General features: G+C 47.5%; 3 protein-coding genes across 3 annotated transcripts in view; 1 reads left to right on the top strand and 2 right to left on the bottom strand.

Moving 5' to 3' along the window:
- Positions 1-18: 18 nt before the first annotated feature.
- Positions 19-9,335, top strand: LOC105187705 (uncharacterized). The gene is made up of 15 exons (XM_025302375.1): positions 19-247; positions 327-376; positions 470-594; positions 673-852; positions 950-1,057; positions 1,190-1,364; positions 1,447-1,605; positions 1,685-1,793; positions 1,878-1,968; positions 2,048-2,284; positions 3,934-4,069; positions 4,276-4,371; positions 4,613-4,770; positions 5,884-6,092; positions 6,635-9,335. The coding sequence occupies exons 1-15, from the start codon at positions 164-166 to the stop codon at positions 7,487-7,489; spliced, it is 2,772 nt and encodes a 923-aa protein (XP_025158160.1). The 5' UTR covers positions 19-163; the 3' UTR covers positions 7,490-9,335.
- Positions 3,677-5,049, bottom strand: Hmgcl (hydroxymethylglutaryl-CoA lyase). Its single transcript, XM_011148677.3, has one exon. It carries the CDS (start codon positions 4,817-4,819, stop codon positions 3,812-3,814), a length of 1,008 nt encoding a protein of 335 aa, XP_011146979.1. The 5' UTR covers positions 4,820-5,049; the 3' UTR covers positions 3,677-3,811.
- The window catches only part of LOC105187702 (uncharacterized), a 145,930-nt gene continuing 133,484 nt past the window's right edge, over positions 8,587-21,032 (bottom strand). Inside the window, exons 2-6 of the mRNA XM_011148675.3 lie at positions 20,441-20,646; positions 17,694-17,829; positions 15,449-15,588; positions 12,026-12,290; positions 8,587-9,991 (exon numbers count right to left, since the gene is read on the bottom strand). Coding sequence (XP_011146977.1) covers positions 9,924-9,991; positions 12,026-12,290; positions 15,449-15,588; positions 17,694-17,829; positions 20,441-20,646 — 815 coding nt within the window. The 3' untranslated portion in view covers positions 8,587-9,923. The remainder of the gene's footprint in view (positions 9,992-12,025; positions 12,291-15,448; positions 15,589-17,693; positions 17,830-20,440; positions 20,647-21,032) is intronic.

Here is a 21,032-nt window from a genome sequence, read left to right as displayed (position 1 = left end):
CTTATTGCACTAGTTCAGCAGTGCAGCTATAAAGAACAGACCAACTATTTCCATGCGCGTCTCACGCGATCTCACGTGGACGAGTAAGTTTAACAAGTTGGACAAATTTTTTTCTTGATTTCGAGCAACATTTTGACCGCTTATATAAATTTTCGCGTTTGCGATGGAGGACACTCAATGCCCATCCGATTTTGTGTGTTCTACTTTGTGGGTGAAGAGAGGCGTCGCCACAGCCAATCCCCAGGAGGTTAGGAAATTTAAACTCTTGTATTATATAAAAATACCTATGTGCAATTTTATTCATGTGCTTTACCTGCAACTTTTAGGTTTTATTAAAACCTGCCGATTTCACGAAAATTATAAAGAAAGCCCAGACGTATGTGTTCAAAAAATATGACATTTTGTACAAGTTGTCTACTTGTGTGTATTCAATATTTAAACAATAATTAATTTGTTTCTTGTTTTATAGCGATACAGACACAGATGATGACTCGGATAAAGAGACGAACTCATCCAAAGAGCAACTTAATACTGCACAAGAATATTCTTTAGCTGCCGGTGATGAGTACAACTTTAACAATTATGACAACGAAGGTAAGAAAAGTTTTTGAAAATTTGCAGATGTTTGTAAAGATGATGTTCATTTAGGTGACCAATTCTGTTTTTTTACAGTAAATAGCATGCATTGTCATATTGCTAACATAGCAAGCTTTGATATAGATGGCAAGGATCCTCTTGTTACAAATGATGATGATGATGATTCAGATAAAGAAGACGATATCATCAAGAGTGATGATAATCTGTTTTTAATTGCACAAAACAGTAAAGATGTAGCTACCTTAGAAGTACATGGTTTGTATCAATTATTTGAACACTATCATCGTTGCCAAAATTGTTTGCAGTTGTAAAATTTTAAATGTTACATAATCATATGAATTTATAATTCTAGTATATAATGAAGCAGAAGGATCATTTTATTGCCACCATGATTTACCAATATCTTCCTATCCACTCTGTTTGGAATGGCTGAATTTTGATCCTGAGGATCAAAAGCCAGGTGAATGACAGTAATATAATAGTTTTATCAAGAGTGGATGAAAAATACTTACTACACATTATAAATAATTACTGTATGTGTGATTACTATGTATGTATATTTAAATAATTAGTACATACGAATGTGCTGCAGGTAACTTGTGTGCAATTGGTAGCATGACTCCTATAATTGAAGTATGGGACTTGGACTTGCTGAACAGTGTGGAGCCAGCCTTTAAACTTGGTTGTGAACCAAATAAGAAAAAGGGGCAGAAGCATGTTGGACACAAAGATGGAGTTTTAGATTTGGCGTGGAATCAGAATTACACGTTTGTTTCCTATTTCGGATAAATGCATAGAATAACGTATTCCATCTCGTAACAAAATCACAGCAGCGGCATTTTGTTACAGACACATTCTTGCTAGTGGATCAGCCGATAAAACAATATTATTGTGGGATTTAGAAAATTATACACCTGTGACCACAATTGATCCATTTAGAAAAGAGGTGTCTTCATTGAAATGGCATCCACAAGAAGCTAACAGACTGTTAACAGGATGCTTGGACAAGTAAATTTAATTGTTATTGTGTCCGCTTGTTGTATTCACATCATGCGTGTTGCTATATAATTTCTCCTTTCTTTTTAAGAATCGTGCGATTATTAGACTGCAAAGAATACAAAGTCGTGGAAAAGTGGAATGTACCGACAGCAGTGGAAAAAGTGCTGTGGAATCAGTATGATACAAATTACTGTATTGTACGTCCTACATTTTATTTTTAACATCAGCACTCTTTCTCTATTCTTAGATGTGTTTCTTTTAACTATTTTTTTTTTTTACAGGCCAGTTTAGCCCAGGGTTACATTACGTACTTTGACGTAAGAGTAAACAAGGCAGTTTGGATAACCAAGGCCCACAATGAAGATGTCTCGGGTAAATATGTCGCTCTCACATACTCTGGAAAAGATACTTGTAGTGTGCCAGCCTTCCTAGTAAATCTTGTTCTTTGCAGGTCTTGCTCTCAGCTCGTCGTGTCCCGGCCTGTTGGTAACTTCCTCGGACGACGGTTTAATGAAGGTGTGGGATATCATCAACCACGATCCTACACTTGTGTGGCAGAAGGAAGTCCCGAGCTATACCGTTTGCACTGAGGCAAATCCGGATAACGGATTGATATTTAGTATTTGTAGGACGAAAAAACCGTCAGGCACATCGACTGAAATATTGGACTTTTCGACGATACCAGAGGGTATGTATATAATCATTTTCAATACTTGAGCAACTTGAACATATCAATGCTTGATCCTGTGCTTTATTTTGATTAATAGTGTGGGACAAATTTGCGGGTCGCATCGCGTCGCAATCTTTGGCGACAGACAGACGGATAAAGCGAGACGGCGATCTTGATGTAAAAATGAAGGATATGGAAATCGATGAATAAAGAGGAAAAGTTGGTCTATACTGCTATTCAAAATATAAGTGAGTTTCGTGGATTTTATGAAAATCATGGATCTTCGTTACTTTTTGTATATATTGTTTTATTTATTGGTATATATTTTTTCTACCTAAATAGTTAATATTAAATCACCTTAAATTGTATACTCGCGGAATAATATCACCAAGAGAAACGTATTATAAAAAGGATTTTTACGATTGCCTTCCCATCTGCATACCTGTCCCCTTCGCTTTCACCGGTCGGCCGCTCACCCTCAGAATTATTTTCACCACTTTGAAATCCAATCAAGCGGAGACACAAAGGGAAACTATGCCGTCACGTAAAAGAATTCGTAGCTTTTACAAACGAATTTCTAATCAATAGAGAAATCTATTTCTCTATTGATCTAAGATCAGACGACATTTTTACAGGAGAGTAAAATGAACCCCTTGTACACGAATATTTTCACAATTTTGTGGGGAAAAAAGAGTGAATCGGAACGAATTTGCATCTAAGCAAAGACCGAACTTATTTGCCAATCCAATATATTGAATAATAATGTACTGAAAGTTGTTCCATATTTCAAGTGCACAATGCTCTTTCCAATAAGTTAAGTAATTTTTATTTTAAGAATTTACTTAAAAAAAAGTGCCTTCTACATTTTTGCAGTCGATTCTTCTGATTACAAATATAATTACATGGCAATTCTCCCTATATTTTGATCAAAAACAGGAAATAACTTTGCTTATTTCATGAATCTTCATGAGAGGTATTTATGTCTTTCTTGTAGAGCCTCAAAATATTTATGCAGCCTGGTGTGTATAGTTCCCCTCACTTCTAGTGTAACTAAGAGAAACTTGTCAATAAAAATAGTTAGTGACAAATCTACTCTAATTTTGGATTTTTAAAAAATTATTTATTCGACGATTCCCTCTTTCCTTAATTTGATTAAACTGGAGAACTGGAGAATAAAGAAAAGTTTATCAAATAGTTATTTAACAGTAGATTAATGTTTTTTTTATTTTTAAATAGCATTGATCTTCAAAATATATATATATCTACAATCCATTATCAAAAATATTTTCTATAAATTATTCCACAAATTTATATATGTATCATATCATGTACACTATATCTTATTTTATATACATATGTAATAATGTATACACATAATTATTTGTATCTAATATATAACCTATAATATATAACCTATAATATATAACATATAATATATAACCAACAAAACTAGTAGTATCAGTTTACAGTTTACACTGATGGTTATTTAAAATATTAAGTTCATAAAATTGTATCTTTGATATGTCAGACTTAAATATTGTACAACTAGCATTTTAGATGCTGCTGTTTGGTGACTATAGCTACTCCAGCTTTAGACTGGTTTACTCTACCAAGATATTTACTGATATAATCACCAATCTTTACTATTTCATTTAAATCTACACCAGTCTCTAAACCTTGCCCATTCAAGAGATACAGCAAATCTTCTGTAGCAACGTTACCTGAGGCACCAGCAGCATATGGACATCCACCTAATCCAGCTACCGAAGAATCAAAGACTCTTATACCTTTCTCAAGACCCATGTAAATATTTGCTAGAGCCTGTCCGTATGTATCATGGCAGTGTAGAGCATAATGACTCATGTCATATGATGATATGTGAAGTAACTCATTTAAAACATGTTCAATTTTACCAGGTGTTCCTGTACCTATAGTATCACCCAAGGAGACTTCATAACACCCAAGATCTAATAATGTGGAAGCTAAGTAAGCTGTGATTTGTGGCTTAGTGTTGCCTTCATAGGGACAACCAGCGATGCAAGATACATAGCCTCTAATCCTTATGTCATGCTTCTTTGCTTCCTCTATGACAACCGTGGCATTCTGTATGTTTTCTTTAATGGTGCAGTTGGTGTTTGCTTTGGAGAAGGCCTCCGACGCGGCAGTGAACACAGCGATCTCTTTCGCGTTAACTTTGATAGCGTTTTCCAGACCCCTCAAGTTTGGCACCAAAACTGGATAATACACGCCGCTCTTCTTCTCAATCTGCTGATACACCTGCGTATTATCCGCCATCTGAGGAATCCATTTGGGTGATACGAAGCTCGTTACTTCGATGCTCCTCAGTCCAGTGGTCGACAACCTGTTGATGAAGTCAATCTTCACCTCAGTGGGCAGTATGTTTTTCTCGTTCTGCAAACCGTCACGTGGTCCAACCTCGACCACTTTTACGAAATCATTGCGCTCCGTTGAGTACTTCCTGACGCAGCTGCAAACTCTCGACGGTAACTGCGATATTGTACGTTTCAGAAGCAATTCCGTTATCGCGCGCATTTTTGCTTTGATGTTTAACTTCAGAAATGTGTTGCTATAACGTTCTATTTATTGCTGTTAATAGAGTCGAATTCACTATGAAATATTAATGATAAAAATGCTATATGTACGTACATACGTGCGTTGAGGCACATATATGTAACTTGTTTTGATGTAACATATCGGACTATGTAGATCTAATCTAACCTAACATACACTGACATCTGACGTAGAATGCTGCTAATATCTGGGGAAAAAATGGGACTACGGACGTCATCGTCGTCGTCGTCGTCGTCGGCGTTCTGTCTCTCCCCTCACCTCGCAGCGGCAATAGTTGCTAGCTGTATTATCATGAGCGTAGCTAAAGCAATCGGTATTATCATTACTCTTCAATTACTTCCGGGCCCCTTCGGGTCCCTTCCCTTGGTTGATACGAAAATTTACCCAGGGCTGCACTTTTTGCCTCTTTCATTTTTCGTAATAATGGCTAATGTCCAAGTTCCAACAGCCAATAGCTGCGTTCAGCGGAAGAAGCTGCCCAGATTGTCGTTTCTGATTGGTTTGTTCTGGATCCGTCAAAGATCTAAAAGAATACTTCAATCATAAATTAGAATCATTAAGCGCTTCTTCTGTTGAACGTATCTTTTACACTTTTTCATAACCTTCCTTCTTCCTTCTTAATATGCCTGTTCGTTTTTGCCTGCACTGCTGAACTGGTGCATTAAGTTAAAGTGAGACAAACGTAGGTTCTCTCACTTCAACTTGTTGCACCAGTTCAGCAGTGCAGACAAAACGAACAGGCCTATTTTCATCGAATACAGGAGTTACCATTTCGGAGGGACTTAGCATTAATATTAAAGAAAAAAACCGCTTTATTTTATTACAAGGGGTACATCTCTACGTGGTCTCGCACCACGCAAGTAAATATCTACAGTGCAACGTAGATGCACCACTCGCGTACTTGTGAATCAGGCTTGACGTCGATACCTATCGATGTACGTCGATACGTCGATAGTATCGCGCGCGTATTCAAATTGGCGGCATATCTGAGCGAGACGGCGTTCGGTTTGAGGTTTGAGGTTAAGTCGGTTTGTCCGTTCGGCTACGGTATTTGCGCGAGTGCGAGACAACAGGGATGGACGAAAAAGAGGAAGACGCGACGGAGGATGTCGATCAGGCGAAGGAGAGGGACCCGTGCAAGGAGGTGATCGACACCTGCATCACCTGCAAAGAGAACTTAACCTCGCTTTTCGCATCGTGCGATCACAGTGTCAACAAGGTTCATTTCTCGGAGGTGAGTACTTGTATCTCTAAGAACATAATTTATGTGGCAGCGGCAGCGTCAAAGTGCGCTAAAGAAACCAAGGCGATTTGGTACTTCGCGCCTTTCTTCCGATTATGACGACCACCACCGTTGCGCGTGTCTCGTCACTTCGGAAGACGATGATAATCTACGCACTATTCTCAGAGATTTTGCTTGTGTAAGCATGCTGCTTGTTTTACTACCTGTTTTACACATTGGCCACCTCGTCACTCTTGACAAATCGATATCCCCCCCCCCTCCCTCGAGTCCGTCCTTGTTCGTTGATCTCGCTCGTCGTCGCTTCACGTTTCGCTTGCTTTATGTTTCACTCGTTATGTACCGGAGATTTACTTCCTGTCTTTATACATTTCGCCCGTCGGACAGCTTCTCCAGATTCCGTCTCGCTACGCATTTTACCCGCTTTACATTCCTCACTCGCTACGCCGGACTTACTCTCTAGATAATATATACTTCCGACGAAGATGTGAACACAGTAGTCGCAGAGAGAGAGAGAGAGAGCTGTTTGATCGCAGGTGCCGCAGATGTGCAAGAGCGAACCGTGTCAGCTGGGGGTGGACGAGGCGGGCCGGGGGCCGGTGTTGGGCCCGATGGTCTACGGGATCTCATACGCGCCGTTGTCGCGCAAACAGTTGCTGGTCGAGCTTGGCTGCGCCGACTCCAAGAGCCTGACGGAGAAGAAGCGGGACGAGATATTCGATGGTATATGCGAGCACAAGGACTGCATCGGCTGGGCGGTCGAGGCGATCTCGCCGAACGTGATCGCCAACAGCATGTACCGGCGCACCAAGGTCTCGCTCAACGAGACCTCCATGGTATCGGCCACCGAGCTCATCAAGGCGGCGATCGAGGCTGGTGTGAACGTCGCCGAGGTCTACGTGGACACCGTCGGCAAGCCGGAGACCTATCAGGCGCGGCTGAAAGCCGTATTCCCCGGCGTGAAGGTCGTTGTCGCCAAGAAGGCCGACTCCACTTACCCGATCGTCAGCGCGGCCAGCATATGCGCCAAGGTGTCGCGAGACCACGCGATTCGCGCGTGGCGCTTCCGCGAGGTTGACGTCGCCTTCCCGAGCGAATACGGCAGCGGCTACCCTACCGACCCCGTGACGAAGAAGTGGCTGTCAGCGAACGTGGACGGGGTGTTCGGCTTCCCGCAGCTGGTCCGCTTCAGCTGGTCCACTGCCGAGCAGATCCTGCAGTCGAATGCGCTCGCCGTCGAGTGGGAGGAGTCCGAGGAGACGGGGTCGCCGAGCGAGCAGAAGATCCTCCACTTCTTCACCCGCTCACCGTCGAAGATGCTGACCGGCGCTCACGTGAAGAAACACCACTTCTTCACCGAGCGTTGCCTGTCCAACGCGAGCGTCCTTTGAGCAGCTCTTTTGCCTGCCTCTCGCGTAGGGTCCTTCTCGGGTTGCGGCTTTGTGTGTCCTCTCGCGCGGCGGTATCCCTTGGGGTGAAATGTCAGTCGCACACGGCGGCAAGTACAGTGGCAGCCGGGTCGCTCGAGTTTCCATGATTTTTCACTCGCACGCGTGCGCCGACCTCTCCGTGTCAAGTCACGAGAGTATTTTCCCCGGCAACCCGGAAGAGCGAATTTCACATACTCTCCGTCGCCGCCGCCGATTGGATGGATTCCAGTCGATTTCGAACGTTACGCAGGCAGAATCCATTCTGAATCCGAGCGAAGCATTCACTCTTGCGCGATTCCGGCAAAGACAGGGAAGGAGGGAGGAGGTGTTTTCATTACCCTCTCGAGTGAATCTCCAGCCGCTCACGTCGAGCGTGGTCTCACTCCGACAACAAGATTTAGAGGGCGCGCTAGCGGGGATTCTCTTGCGAGAAAAAATATTGTTACATATCTTTAGGTCCTTAAATAAATCCCGCTTTCTCCAGTCTCAATCAGAAATTTCATCAGCGGCAGGATCGGAGGAGGGTCTTATGCGCAAGCAGAGACGTCCGGAATGAGGCAGAGAGAGGGGAGAGGGCTGGGGGTTGGAAGGTATGAAACAAGCGGCGGCCCTCTCCGTTCCGAACGTCTCCAGATTATTGAAGTACACGAGACTCGCGGAGTGTCTTTCAATATGATTTTATTTTGACCGACGGTACAACACACATTTCGAGAGAGAGAGAGAGAGAGAGAGGGGGCGGGGGAGAGATTTTTACGCGATTTGCTAAAGAAAATAGTTTCCGCAGATCCCGGAATCACGACGCTCGCGCGTCGCGTCCTCCGGACGTCCTCAAATCATAGACAAGTATGTATATCGTCCGATTTCATGTTTTTTGTTTATATATATATATATATGTATGTATATGTATGTATATTATATACATATGTACAGGAGTGCCCTTAGAGCTACCATAGATGAAGAATGCGGCAGTCGTGAGTGTGTGTGTGTTTTTTGTCCTTTTCTCCCTTTTCTTTCTTTTTTTATCCTTTTCCTCCTTTATTTTCTTTCTTTTTTTTTTCTTTATCGAAACGAACGTCTCCCTACAACACACCGTGTGCCACCGTGTGATTAACAGTTAGGAATGCTTGGCGTGAAAAGTTCAAAAATCTTTGGTAAACGCACGCTACAGTCACACACGTCGTTACACAATTATTCTAGGGACATTATCTCGTTACGCACGATTAATAGCGACTAGATCGTTAAGGGCTACGGATGTGCGGCGAACGGACGCGACGCGACTTCTTCGCAGCAGCTGCTGCGTCGCTCAGCTTTTCCTTACCTCGTGCTCGATCCGCGCTCGTTTATCCCATCGATCGGAGCACGTTTCGCCGTCGCGCGCGCGTCGCCCTCGCGGTCTTCTCAACTAAATATCCGCCGCACGAAGTGTCGAGCGTAGGCACGCCGATAATTGTTAATCCCGTCGAGAGGGAGGGAGCGAATATTTTTTGCGGCGAATCGACGGCGGCGGCGGGAGGACGGAGAGGGCTGTTGGCCTCCGGCTGCGGTGGTATGTATGTAAAATCGATCCGTCAGCTCTGCTCAGACTCGAGGGGGCTCCTCTCTCGTGGGCGGTCGGGATATATTTTGATGTCGCGAATTGACTCTGAATCAAACGCTCTATCACGCCTCGCCGCTCCCCCCGGCCGGCCGTTGATTCGGACGCGTAACGCGCGCGCGATTTGATAAAAATTCGATAAAACTTTGGCCGCTCGCCACGTTCTTCGCGCTCGCTCGCGCGGCGGATACGCACGCTAAACCACAAAGCGAATATACAGACGAAGTGCGCGCGCGCGTATGTGTGTGTGTACATGTGTGGGTGTGTCGATGTCGGTATGTCGCGTGTGACCGAAGAAATCGAGTTACACACTTGCGCGTGAATCGCCGTGGGCGCTGTGAAAAACGAAGGGAACGAGGGAGGGAATTGGGGAGAGGAAGAAAGGGCGGAAGGGACGGTCGCACGTCTTCGGCTCTCGCGACTGATCGCGAGATCCCATTAACGCGCGTGATTTTCCGAGGAATGGAAGGGGAGCGGGATAAAAAAAGAGAAAGGACCAAATGCGTCGGCGACTTCTGCCCGCCGGGACGAACAGGACGCATCTCTGTGTGCGTTCGACCGAAGGCGCCTGCATGATAAAATACCGATGTATGTGTGTTGTCTGCCTATACGATTACGCGCGGGTATGTGTGCGTGTGTATGTATGTGTGTGTGTGGTCTCTAACTCCACTAATTGCAATTATAAAAAATATAAACAACGTGGGTAATTTATTATGTAATAATGTCACACGAGGGTGGCTTCCAGGCCTTGGAGGATGAGCACAGAGGGCGGAGGGCGGCGGGGGAGTGCACCCTCGGTCCTTACCGCGACATCAGTAGTCCTGCGACGATCAGCACGGCGCACGGTCCTAACGCTATACTTCCGCTCGCTGAAAGAGAAATAAAGATGAACGAGAGTGAGAGCGAAAGTACGGCGCATGCTTCGGGCCAGCAAAAGAGGAGAAAAAAATGAGGAAGAAGAGAGAGAGAGACCTTTCATAAATATTCAGGGAGAATTTGGAGTTTTAAACTTGACGCTCAAATTGAAGCTTACTTAAGCGAGTTTAACCGAGGCGATTTTGTGCTTATAAGCACCGCGCCCGAAAGGGAAAGAACGAGAAAAAAACGAAAGGAAAGCAGAGGTGGAAGAGGGGGGGAGAGAAGAGGAGATAACGAAATGGTCGAATTAAAAGGGATTGACAGGAATTCGTTGCGCGAAATTGGATTCTTAATCTTGCGATCGCGCGTCCGGCGCCCGGCAAAAAGCTTCAAATTCCTTGCCGCTTCCTTAGCCGCGCGCGCGCTTCTAAGAACTTGCGTTTTGTTGCGAAACGAGTTACGTGTTTGTGCTGCATCCTCCGCGCGCGCGCGCTATGGCGGAGCTAACAGCGTATCAGCAAAATGATGTTGAGTTGCTGAACTATCCGCGCGTCACGAGTTGCAAAAGTTAACATTGAAAGGGCCGAGGACCCATTATTTCGGCCGGCTGAACTCCTCCCGCGCGCGGCCGCAAAGCCACCTACACACCTTCCGGTGGACTTTCAATCAATATTAACGACGCGCGTGGCGAAAAGAAAGAGAGAGAGAGAGAGAGAGAGAGAGAGAGAGAGAGAGAGAGGGAGGGAGAGAAGAGTGGAAAAAGAAAGTCACTTTTTTCCTCGTGGAAAGCGATTTTAACCTTCCTTCTTCCTCTCCTCCCTCCCTCCCGCCCTCCCTCCCTCTCTCTCTCTCTCTCTCTCTCTCTCTCTCTCTCTCTCTCTCTCTCTGTCGTGGCCGCAAGACGGGTAATAGTGCTTCTAGACAAGTCCTCGTCCCGATCCTTCTGATATCAATGTAAATAGAATGTCACTTAGCGCGGTCAACATCTTGACGGGCCGGTGCTTGTATCACCTCGAAACAATTTAAGGGGCACTCGGTTCGATCTCTCGAGAGCGGTGCGGTAAATAGAACTCGATCCAGTTGAGTAATTGCACTTCTTAATTTCATGTTTATCGTCTTTCGTCGCGTACGATTAAACCCTCTTATTTTCGTATTTCTGGACATGGAGAGAGGGAGAGAAAGAGGGAAAGAGAGAGAGAGAGAGAGAGAGAGAGAGAGAGAGAGAGAGAGAGAGAGAGAGAGAGAGAGAGAGAGAGAGAGAAAGAAACGTGAAACATCGAAGGAGATTTTCCGACAAGAATTACGCGTTGAGAAAAACCAAGCTGTCACCTCGACAAATTGATGACAGTCGAACGACGACGGACATATTTTAAACACCGAAACTCCGGGATATTTATTAAAAGGCGACAAAAACAAATTTGATATTTCGAGCAGTTTTTGCTGCTTTACGTCCCAATTGAAACTTATACAACAAAATCGCGCGAATTTGCTCTTTTTCTGTGACTAATTTAAGAAGTTATATTCAACAATACTAAAGAATGAAAACAACAGACACGAGCTGAAATCAGTGGTGCCAATTTCATTGTTTACAATGATGTACCACATGACTGTAACAAAATATAACGATAGCTAGAAAAATCGGCGCCAAACTTAAAACGATAAAAACCGCAATTATTTTAAAAACCGCACCAACTCGCACCGATAACGCGTAGCATTTCTCTCCTTTACGAAGAGAGACCCTTCTTTTGCTCTTGCTTTCTTTTTATCGAATCAATCGTTTTCAAAGCCAATCCGTGGTCTTCAACGAAATTTAGCAAATTTAACCGAATTAAGAGACGATTCAGGACAAATGAGCGTTACACGCGGCGGAGTGGCGTTCCGCCCTTGTCATCGCCGCGTCAACTACCCTCGCGACGAGCTTCTCTCTCTCTCTCTCTCTCTCTCTCTCTCTCTCTCTCTCTCTCTCTCTCTCTCTCTCTCTCTCCTCTTTCTCTCTCTCTCTCTCTCTCTCTCTCTCTCTCTTTCTTTCCCCTTTTCCTTTTTACCTAGGATATGCTCGGCGTGCGTGTGCCCTTGCGCCCTTGTCTCCCTGCTCTCCATTACCGGCATCTTCAGGGGCCTCTCACCCTCTATGCTGAGCTCATTCGATTTCCAATATACGGTCGCTATCATCGCCAGGCATTTGATCTTCAAGTCTCCCCTCTTGAAGTGCTTCGAGCGCAGACGGAACTCCAGACCGAGCGTGGTAGTCTTCAGACCCTCCCGGTCCGCGTCGGTGATGTGGGGCCCCTTCAAGAACTGCATGTCGACCTAATCGAAGCGAAGCGGAAGTGTATACTTTCACGAGCGAAGACGACGTCGACGTCGACGTCGACAACGACGACGACGACGACAACGACAACGACGACGCGTCGTCGGCGACGTGACCGCTTTTCTCGGCGCGGTCGGAAATATTTACAAGTCGTTCATCGAGTCAATGTTTAATCCTTCGTGGCCAGCGGCCATTCGCGCGCGTGTTCCTCTCCCTCCTCCCCCCGCACCCACCCATCCTGCTATCGCACGGGTTATATTTAATTCTCTGAGAAAGCGGCGGCGGACGCTCATTAATTTTCAACACGACACAGGCCGTTTCGCCGGAAGTGAAGGAAAATGACGTTGCCTTGCCTCCAGGTCCGTCGAGATCTCAAAAAAGGATCGGACAGAGTACGCACGCTGTCCTTCCCTTCCCCCGGAGATTCGCGCGGTCATAATTAATTGATCGTCGAGAGAGTCGCTCCCTCCTTCTCTCTCTCTCTCTCTCTCTCTCTCTCTCTCTCTCTCTCTCTCTCTCTCTCTCTCTCTCTCTCTGTCTATCCTGACCGATGTATTGTTCCTTTTCGCTCCTCCGGCTGATATAAAATCTAATAACGTCGTTGCGAATTAAACACCATTATCTGTCTACTAATGCACTTCTCGTTCTTGGAAAATTGACTCTTAACCCGCGCGCCTCTCCCGAGAGCACTATATAAACTTTTAATAGCGTTCAGCGGAAGATTGCTATCTGCCTTATTACGTCTTGTTACAATGTCCGCAATCAGAATTAAGGAGCGTCCTTAATGCGCGCGCGATCGCGACGATTACGCGAGGGCGTCGCATTATTGCGTTCGCAGGACCCGACGATATGTTTGCCGAGGGGGAGGGCGAGTTTTACACGTTGCCTTTCTTGCTGTTTGCTAGGCGAAACCGGGGAAAGGCAAAGTCGCGTTTGCGACAACCGCGCGAGTCTGTCGCGTTCACTCGCCGCGCGAGCGCCCGCTTAATGAAAGCAGACATTATCCCTTAATCGTAAGATTATTGGCTTCGCCGTGCCGAGATCGCGCGATTAATGCGTAATTCAGCTTTAACAAGCGGCGAAGTAACGCGAGCGCGTGCGAGCGCTCAAGCACTAATCAGGCAATCCCGCCGCGGCGTGAGCGCGGCCGCGCAACGGCCGTTGATTAATTACCCGAGAGGCAATTATTTGTTCGCGAGTGAAAAATGGCAAGAAAGGGGGGAGACCGGAGGGTGTAAAAAACGGACGCGCGCGCGCGCCTTCACTCGCGAGTGCATTTTGCGAAAATTAATTCTCGCGCTTTGTTAGCGCGTAATCGCGAGTCGACGGCGCGTTAACGGCCGCGTCGCGCGTTATTTTCCGCGAGCGAACGGAATCGCCGCGGAAAGCGAGCGCCGCGCGCGACGGGAAACTTTTGACAGGCCTCGAGAACTGCTACGAGACCCATCCCACCACGTGTCGTACCGGTAACGCCAAACTGCGCGCTCTTACACGCGCGACGTGGGGGAAAGCTCGTCGTAACTCGCTCGTCGTGTCACGCAGGCCGGTAAAACATGATGTATTACAAGGAAGCCGTCCTTATTAAGCTACATGAACTGTTCAACTTTGTCAGCGGACTATCTGCGACGGCATTTCGGATCCCGCCGACCCGATCCGATCGGGAATCGAGCGGCGTACGCTCCCCCCTCCCTCCCCCGAGGGGGGGGCTTAATCACGGGGACCCGGACGTCGCCCTGATGGAATTTCAACGCGTGACTGCGAGCCGCGAGTCTCACCGCGATACCTTCTTAGCGCTACATGTTCGCGATCCGGCGAGGAATGACGACAAAGAGCGACATTTTCCATCCGCGCCGCGAGCGGTCGCGAACTCTCGAGTGGAATCTCGCGAGAGATTCTCCGGTTTGTCTGTGATCTTCGCGACGACTCTGAGTTTTCAGTCGGCAGGGATGACGAGGAAACGCGACAATGTGCGTGTAATGCGATGATGCTTATATACCCGCGTAAGAAAATTAATAGGGCTCTGATAAGGAGCTGATTATTTTTACCTAACATTAATCGGACTCTAGTAGGGATAGAAGGACAAAGGCCCCACAAGATGTGTAATAAATGGTTTAACGGATCCTTATAAGACAATATTACGCGGGCCTTATAAGACAACATAATTATAATTATAGATCTTTATAAGGAAATATTAACAGGGGTTTTATGAGTTCTCAATATTCATTTTTTTCCCAGAAATTTAGACTATAATTTCTTTATCTTTTTTTATAATCTTGTTAGTATATACAAGAGTTTTTTATTTTAAAAATATAACATATTTTACAATAAAATATAGCATTCTTTGCACAAAAATCTTGCTATCATTTTTATTAAAGTTTGCCGCATTTGAAAACGAAGGCAATACTAGAGAAATCCTTGGAAAAGACTAATGAATATGGCAACTAATAGAACTAATAAAATTTGTTTTTAATTGTGGTCTAATTAACAAATCTTTAAAAGAACCAGATAGAGCGTACCTACTAAAACAATACTAAACTATGACAATTTTATTATACGCTTCAGATCTTATTAATTTTCTAAAACAAAACTTGATTTTGTATATCTAAAGCATCCTTAAAAAAAGATCCTTCTATCCTCCCCTCATCAGTTTTCCTTATCAAAGCCTTATTTCGTAAAATCTAATGTACCATATCCCTAAAAGATCCATCTCGGGGCCTGGTACGGTAATAATGAGACATTCCATTTTAGAGCATCCTATTTTCAGCCTTATTGGGGCCTTATGCTTCATAAGGATGGCCCTAACTAACAATTTTTTGCTCGGGTAGTTACACGATGCGATTTATCCACGAGGGTGCGTCTTAGTTATTTCCCTTCCCCCCTCTCTCTCGTTACTCTCGTCGTTCTTTGCGTAAGCGAGCGCGAATCAGTAGACCAGTCTAGTCGGATTTTCCGAGATCGCGGCTTATCGCGAAGTTTTACGCTTCCCACAGTCTGAGACGGTTACACTTTCACGCAGAGAGAGAAGCTAGAGAGAGAGAGAGAGAGAGAGGGGGGGGAGGGAGACAGAGAGAGATATCCGTACGATAGAGCGAAAAGAGCGAGAGAGAAAGGGAGAGAGGAGAGCTAAAGATAGACGCTGCGTGTCTGGAGCACTCACTTGTTCGCCGTTGATGAACCAGCTGAGTATGGCAGGTGGCTTCGACTTAGTCGAAGTGCAATTGAACCGCACGACATCGCCGACTTGATAACGATGTTTCCCGGATCGCGCCATGATAGTGGGCCCCTCCTCCGGCAGGGCTGGAAATACATCGAAACGCTCATAAATAACCGTCACCGTCGCCCGAACGAACGAACGTCCGCTCTCGCCCGCCCGTTCGTTCACCCGCGACCACCACCTCTCCCTCCTTTCTCCCCCTTCCTCTCCGCCGCCGCCGCCGCCACCGCCACCAGCACGGCGAAAGGGACACGTTCCTTCGATTAATTCGAGTTCGCGAACGGGCTTTTAACTCGCGCGCCCGCGCGAATATTTTAACGCAAACGCAACACCCTAGCCGCGCCGTGACCCGTAATTTTGTTGCGGCGCCGCTTAACTTGTTTACGCTTGCTGGCGCGGAAATTTTAATGGAGTAACACTTCGCTGTAATCATCGCACTCGATGTAACGCGCTTAACTATATTGACGGCCGGATATGTATAGACACGCGTGCGCGCGTGGCCGATCTGGTCGTTTGGCTGGCGACGTCGAAGCGCTCGGGATGATCTCTTTTTTCTTCTCCCCTCCTCTCTCTCTCTCTCTCTCTCTCTCTCTCTCTCTCTCTCTCTCTCGTCGCGCGATAAAAGGAGAACGAACAAACCCCCGGAGATCCGCGTCCTGGAAGACGAGCGAAAAGAGAAGGGAAAAAGACAGAGAGAGAGAGAGAGAGAGAGGGGGGGAGGGATTGAATCGACAGATCGCGCAGTGTCTCGTTCAAATGTGGAAGATCCCAGATTCCGGAATTATCAGGAGCTCCACACGCTGTCTCCCCTGCCCCCTCTCCCCGGCTCTTCTCCGACATTTTGCACAATGTGCGCCGGGAGAATCCAATCGTCGCGACGAGTGACGGTTGTTTCAGGATCGTAACGCCGGTCGTTTTCGTGCCGGCCACGCTCGTGTGAATGGCGACGACGGACGTCTAATAAGGTGATAAGAATACCGAGAGACTCGCGCGGACAATCTTTTCGCGAGTGATCTCAGAAATTTTTCATAAATTATCTCGGTAGATCAGACATCGACGTCGTGTGTGAGTTAGTCGGTGAGACGGCAAACGTGAGATTTCTGCAATACACCAACACACACATGCGCTCAATAAGGCATTTAATAAGACGGAATTAACGGAAAGCGCTTAAGTCGACGAAAGTAAATTATAGACGTGTGATTAATGCAAGGAGAGAGGAGTAAATCGTCAGCGATTCGTCACCAGTCACGGGCCCGATATTTGAGGAGGAGATAATGTTCTCTCGCAGGTGGATTAAACTAACGCGACGTAATTAACTCTTCCGGAGCTATCGGAACTGCAATTCGTTTCAATTTCCCGCGTTAAGTGGCTTATAAAATCGTCGGAGTCGTTAAAATTTCTAATCCTCGCCTCGCCGAATTTCTCTCCTTAAGATCGCAACTCTTTAACTCGTGAGGGATCTCGCAAATTTTTCATAAATAGTCGCGGCAGATCGAGTTGAATCGACGTCGTGTGCGAATTAGTCGGTAAAACGCGACGTTTTCGGAACACACCGGTTCCCACACACGTGCACTTAATAAGATAGACTTAACGGAAAGTTACAAGACAGCTTAACTCGAACAGATTTACACCGTAATGACGTAAAATTTTAGACACATGTGTCAGAAACAATCCTATTGATCGGAAAAAAAAAAAAATCTTTTTCGATACGGTTGACGCGAACAATTTAAATGAGAATTTCTTGAAACTTTTTTAAACACAGTGATATATACACGCGTCACGTGGAATTAAATTATTCCGAGTTACATCTCCATTTTCTCTCTCTCTCTCTCTCTCTCTCTTCCCTCTTCTGCTCCCAGCGGGAGCTACTCTTGCGCGGATATAAATAAATCATTTTTAAGGACCGATTTTAATTCAGAAGTGAATAAAATTACGATTAGTCAGCGCGCGGACTTTCTCCTTTCGGTCGCTGTGATAACAACAACATTTGCTCGGATAATGAGAATCGGCGAAGAAGAATAGCGCCTTGGGAATAAATCAGCGACATAACAATATCCTTCCTTCCAATCCTCCCCTCGCCCCGCCCCGCCGCGACCTCCTTCGCCAAGTTTGCGGAGCTGGATTGCCGTTATTGCGCGATTCCTTTGAAAGATAAAACTCTTAATTAATACGAATCTGCTGCTCTCACCGACTACCAGCATATCCGAGTGGTCGGAAACGGTCTGAAAGGACGGCGCCTCCGCCGAAACTTCGCATCTGTAGCGGCCTGTGCTCATGAGGTTCACCGATTGGAGGACGACCGACCGTTCGGTGGAATTGTGGATCTGAAAAAAGAAGAAGAACGTGACGACGGATGGCGCTTTAAGTATACTCGTCGAATTCGCCTCGCCCCAGCCGATAAAAAAAATGAAGCGAACTCGAGCGAGCGTGACCGCGTCTCTCGAGACGCGGGCTCGATGAATTGTGCCTGTCGAAAGAAACGGGCGGATTTTTCATTATCCCGCGACCGTCGGTCGTGAGCGTCTTCGAAGGGGTGTCCTTTCTCCGCGTTAGCGGGGAGGCTGAAAAAGCCGAGCCGGGCGAATAATAATTTTCACCCGCGCCGCGGCGAGTCGATCGAATTTTCCAAACTTTTATCTCGCCGTCCCCCCTGCCTCCTCGGCCACCCTACCGTCCCTTCCTCCCCTTCCACCCTAAATCTCGACGGGTGAATAAAATCGAGGATATATGTATTCGCGCGTATTCGTCTTTCGGGCGAAATGAACTTCCGTATAACTTCCACGGGAATTCTCCCCAGCCGCGGTCCAGTGAATCACCCTGTACCGGCTCTGGAAGGCTCGCTCGCTCGCGAGTTTTCGCCGGAGGATCGAATTTTTTCGTATCACTCAATGGCGCGGAAAACCGAGCGAGTGATATAGTCGGAGAGGAGAGGAATTGAAATTATTGGAAATATCATTAACCCAGAAGAGTACGCGACTCGGCCAGGTGGAGGAAGGCGGACTGCTGCGGTGGTGTTGGAGGAGGTGGACGAGGAGAAGGAGGACGGAGACACGACTCCCTCGGGATCAATTTGTAATGCGTTATCTTTTGTGGCGACGACGACAACGACAACGACGACGACGACGACGACGACGACGACGACGACGACGACGACGACGACGACGACGACGACGACGACGACGAGAGGTAATTTCAGACGTGTCGTGACGCGCTTAACGAAGAGAGCGCCGCGGCCTCGCGTTAAATTAGTTTCGCGAAGAACGCCCGGGTCATCGTCGCCGGCATCCTTGCAATTTTCATCCTCGCGACAGGCAGCCGAGGCGCCGCCGCCGCCGCCCGGCGACGGGCGCATTTCACGATTCATTATACTAATCGATGTAATTATAAACAACGATAACGGCCACGCCGGCAACCCGATAATTTCTCAGGGCGCCCGAGCCAATCTCGCGCGCGCGCGCCCGCGCGAGCGGTGATTAATGTTAATATTAAGGCTCATTACGACGAAGATCGCGTGCCGCAGCCCGCTTCGTTCGTTCATCCGTCTCACTCATGCGAGTAGAACGCGCGCTCGTCTCACTCTCGCCGTGCCGACGCGAACAGCGCCGAAAGTGCCAAAAATGAACTCCTCCCACTCCCCCTCTTTCTCTTGCCTACCCCCCTCTCTCTCTCTCTCTCTCGTTCTTGTTCTCTTTCGCTCGCTCGGGCGAAACTCCTCGCGTTCCGCCGTACCTGTTCATTTAGCCGGCGAAATAAATCACCCTCACGAACGACACACTAAGGAGGACGCTCGCGCGGTTATCGTTCGACGCGGTGTTTGTTGTTGCCCCCTGAAAGCGCCGCTCACGATCTTTATTACCCTCACGCATTGTCGTCCAGGTCGCTATCCGTGCCGCTATCTCGCCATCGCGCGCGCTCGACCGAGCGAATGCGTGCGCGCACGCACACCTCGTGGAAATTTCGAAAAGGCCAGGACGCGCGCGTCACCCGCGCTGGTTTATCTTTTATCTTGCTATTTGTTTTCCGATTGGAAAAAAAAAACACCCTCGAGTGCGCGCGCGCGCCATTTATTTTTTAACGGCGCGGATATGAGAGAGCGCGGCTCCCCCCTTTTTCACCCTTCTCCTCCTCCTCGACCTACTGCAGAGTTTGGATTTCGGCTTGTTCCCCCTCTCCCGTCCCTCCTCGCTCTCACCGTCTGATTGACGCGCGTCTAAGAAGCAAGTTCGTACGCGGCGGCGGCGGCAGCCGTGATTGAAAGTGGGTCAACCATGGTGCTATTCCCATGGGAACGTTCCCATCGGGGCGCCAATGGCGCGCGGCCCGTCGAGCGCGGAGGCGCGGAATCAAAACAGCGTATTACTATCGGCTCCTTCCCCGGGACTTGAATCTCCGGGACTCGCGCGCGTCGTTTACGCTTCAAGGCGACGCGAGAATCGCCCGACAGAGACGGTCGTCGCATGGCGAGAGCGAGAACGGCGCGACGAGGCGTTCGAGCGTCGCACGGAGAGTCGTCACGCTCTCGAAATGAATCTCGCAAATTACGGATTCACACGGGAACACACTCTCGCGGCTGCTCCGCCGGTCTGCCCAACTTCGTCTTCGGCCAGCGGCCGAGCGCCATGGAAGAGCCTGGTCCGGAGAGACTGGTCGAGGAGGAGGAGGAGGAGGAGAACGAGGAGCGCGAGAAGACGCGCGCGACAGACAGACAGACAGACAGACAGAGAGAGAGAGAGAGAGAGAGAGAGAGAGAGAGAGAGAGTGTCCATCTTTCAACGCGGATCTCGCGTTACTTGAATTATTCCGCTGCTGGACACTTCGATTTCATTAGTAAAGCTAAAGAAGAGAAATGAGACCGGGACGCATAGAGACGTAGGCGAGCAAGGGAGGGAGGGGAGGAGCAGACTGGAAGAGCAAGAGAGAATAAAGAATCCTTACATTCGCGGTAACACCGGGCAGGGGAAACACCAGAACAGGTGGCTTGTCCTGGGGTACGTATCGGTAGAACTCGTTGCCGTCCTTGTACCACTTGACCGAGTACAGCGTCTCGCCGTCCAGATTAAAGTTGCACTCGAGGCGTATATTTTGTCCGCGCACCACGTGCTCCGGCACCACCAGCTCCAGCATCCTCAGGCCGTTTGTTTCTGTAAGTACATGAGACACAGAGCGAGATCAGAGGAAAGTCTGCGTGGAAATGTGTGCGTGCGTGCGTGCGTGCGTACATTAAACGTTACGCGAGCACAACACGCCTTCAGAAAGAGAGAGAGAGAGAGAGAGAGAGAGAGGGGGAGAGAGAGAGAGAGAGGGTAAGAGAGAGATCCTGCTAGGGGAGAATTAGACTAGACACGGATAATTGGAATAGCAGTTTTCGCGCGAGCTGTTTTTCCTCAGCGCGCTGCTCTCTGTCGTCGAGGATAAATGTTAGTCGGAGGAGAGTAACAGCGACTGGTAATTGAAATATCAAAGGTGGGTCGCGCGCGCGCGGGGGGACGAACGAGCGAACGAGGGGATGTATCGTCGCGCGCGGCGC

Source organism: Harpegnathos saltator, unplaced genomic scaffold (genome assembly GCF_003227715.2).
Source record: "Harpegnathos saltator strain DR-91 unplaced genomic scaffold, Hsal_v8.6 scaffold49, whole genome shotgun sequence".
NCBI classification, from domain to species: domain Eukaryota; kingdom Metazoa; phylum Arthropoda; class Insecta; order Hymenoptera; family Formicidae; genus Harpegnathos; species Harpegnathos saltator.
Note: the sequence above shows the minus strand (reverse complement) of the source record. Positions and strands in the feature narration are given on the sequence as shown.

Coding starts and splice junctions, on each gene's coding strand:
- LOC105187705 (XM_025302375.1), top strand. CDS start 164: ATGGAGGACACTCAATGCCCATCCGATTTTGTGTGTTCTACTTTGTGG. Junction 1,365..1,446: donor GCGTGGAATCAGAATTACAC/GTTTGTTTCCTA, acceptor ATTTTGTTACAG/ACACATTCTTGCTAGTGGAT. Junction 1,794..1,877: donor ATGATACAAATTACTGTATT/GTACGTCCTACA, acceptor TTTTTTTTACAG/GCCAGTTTAGCCCAGGGTTA.
- Hmgcl (XM_011148677.3), bottom strand. CDS start 4,819: ATGCGCGCGATAACGGAATTGCTTCTGAAACGTACAATATCGCAGTTA.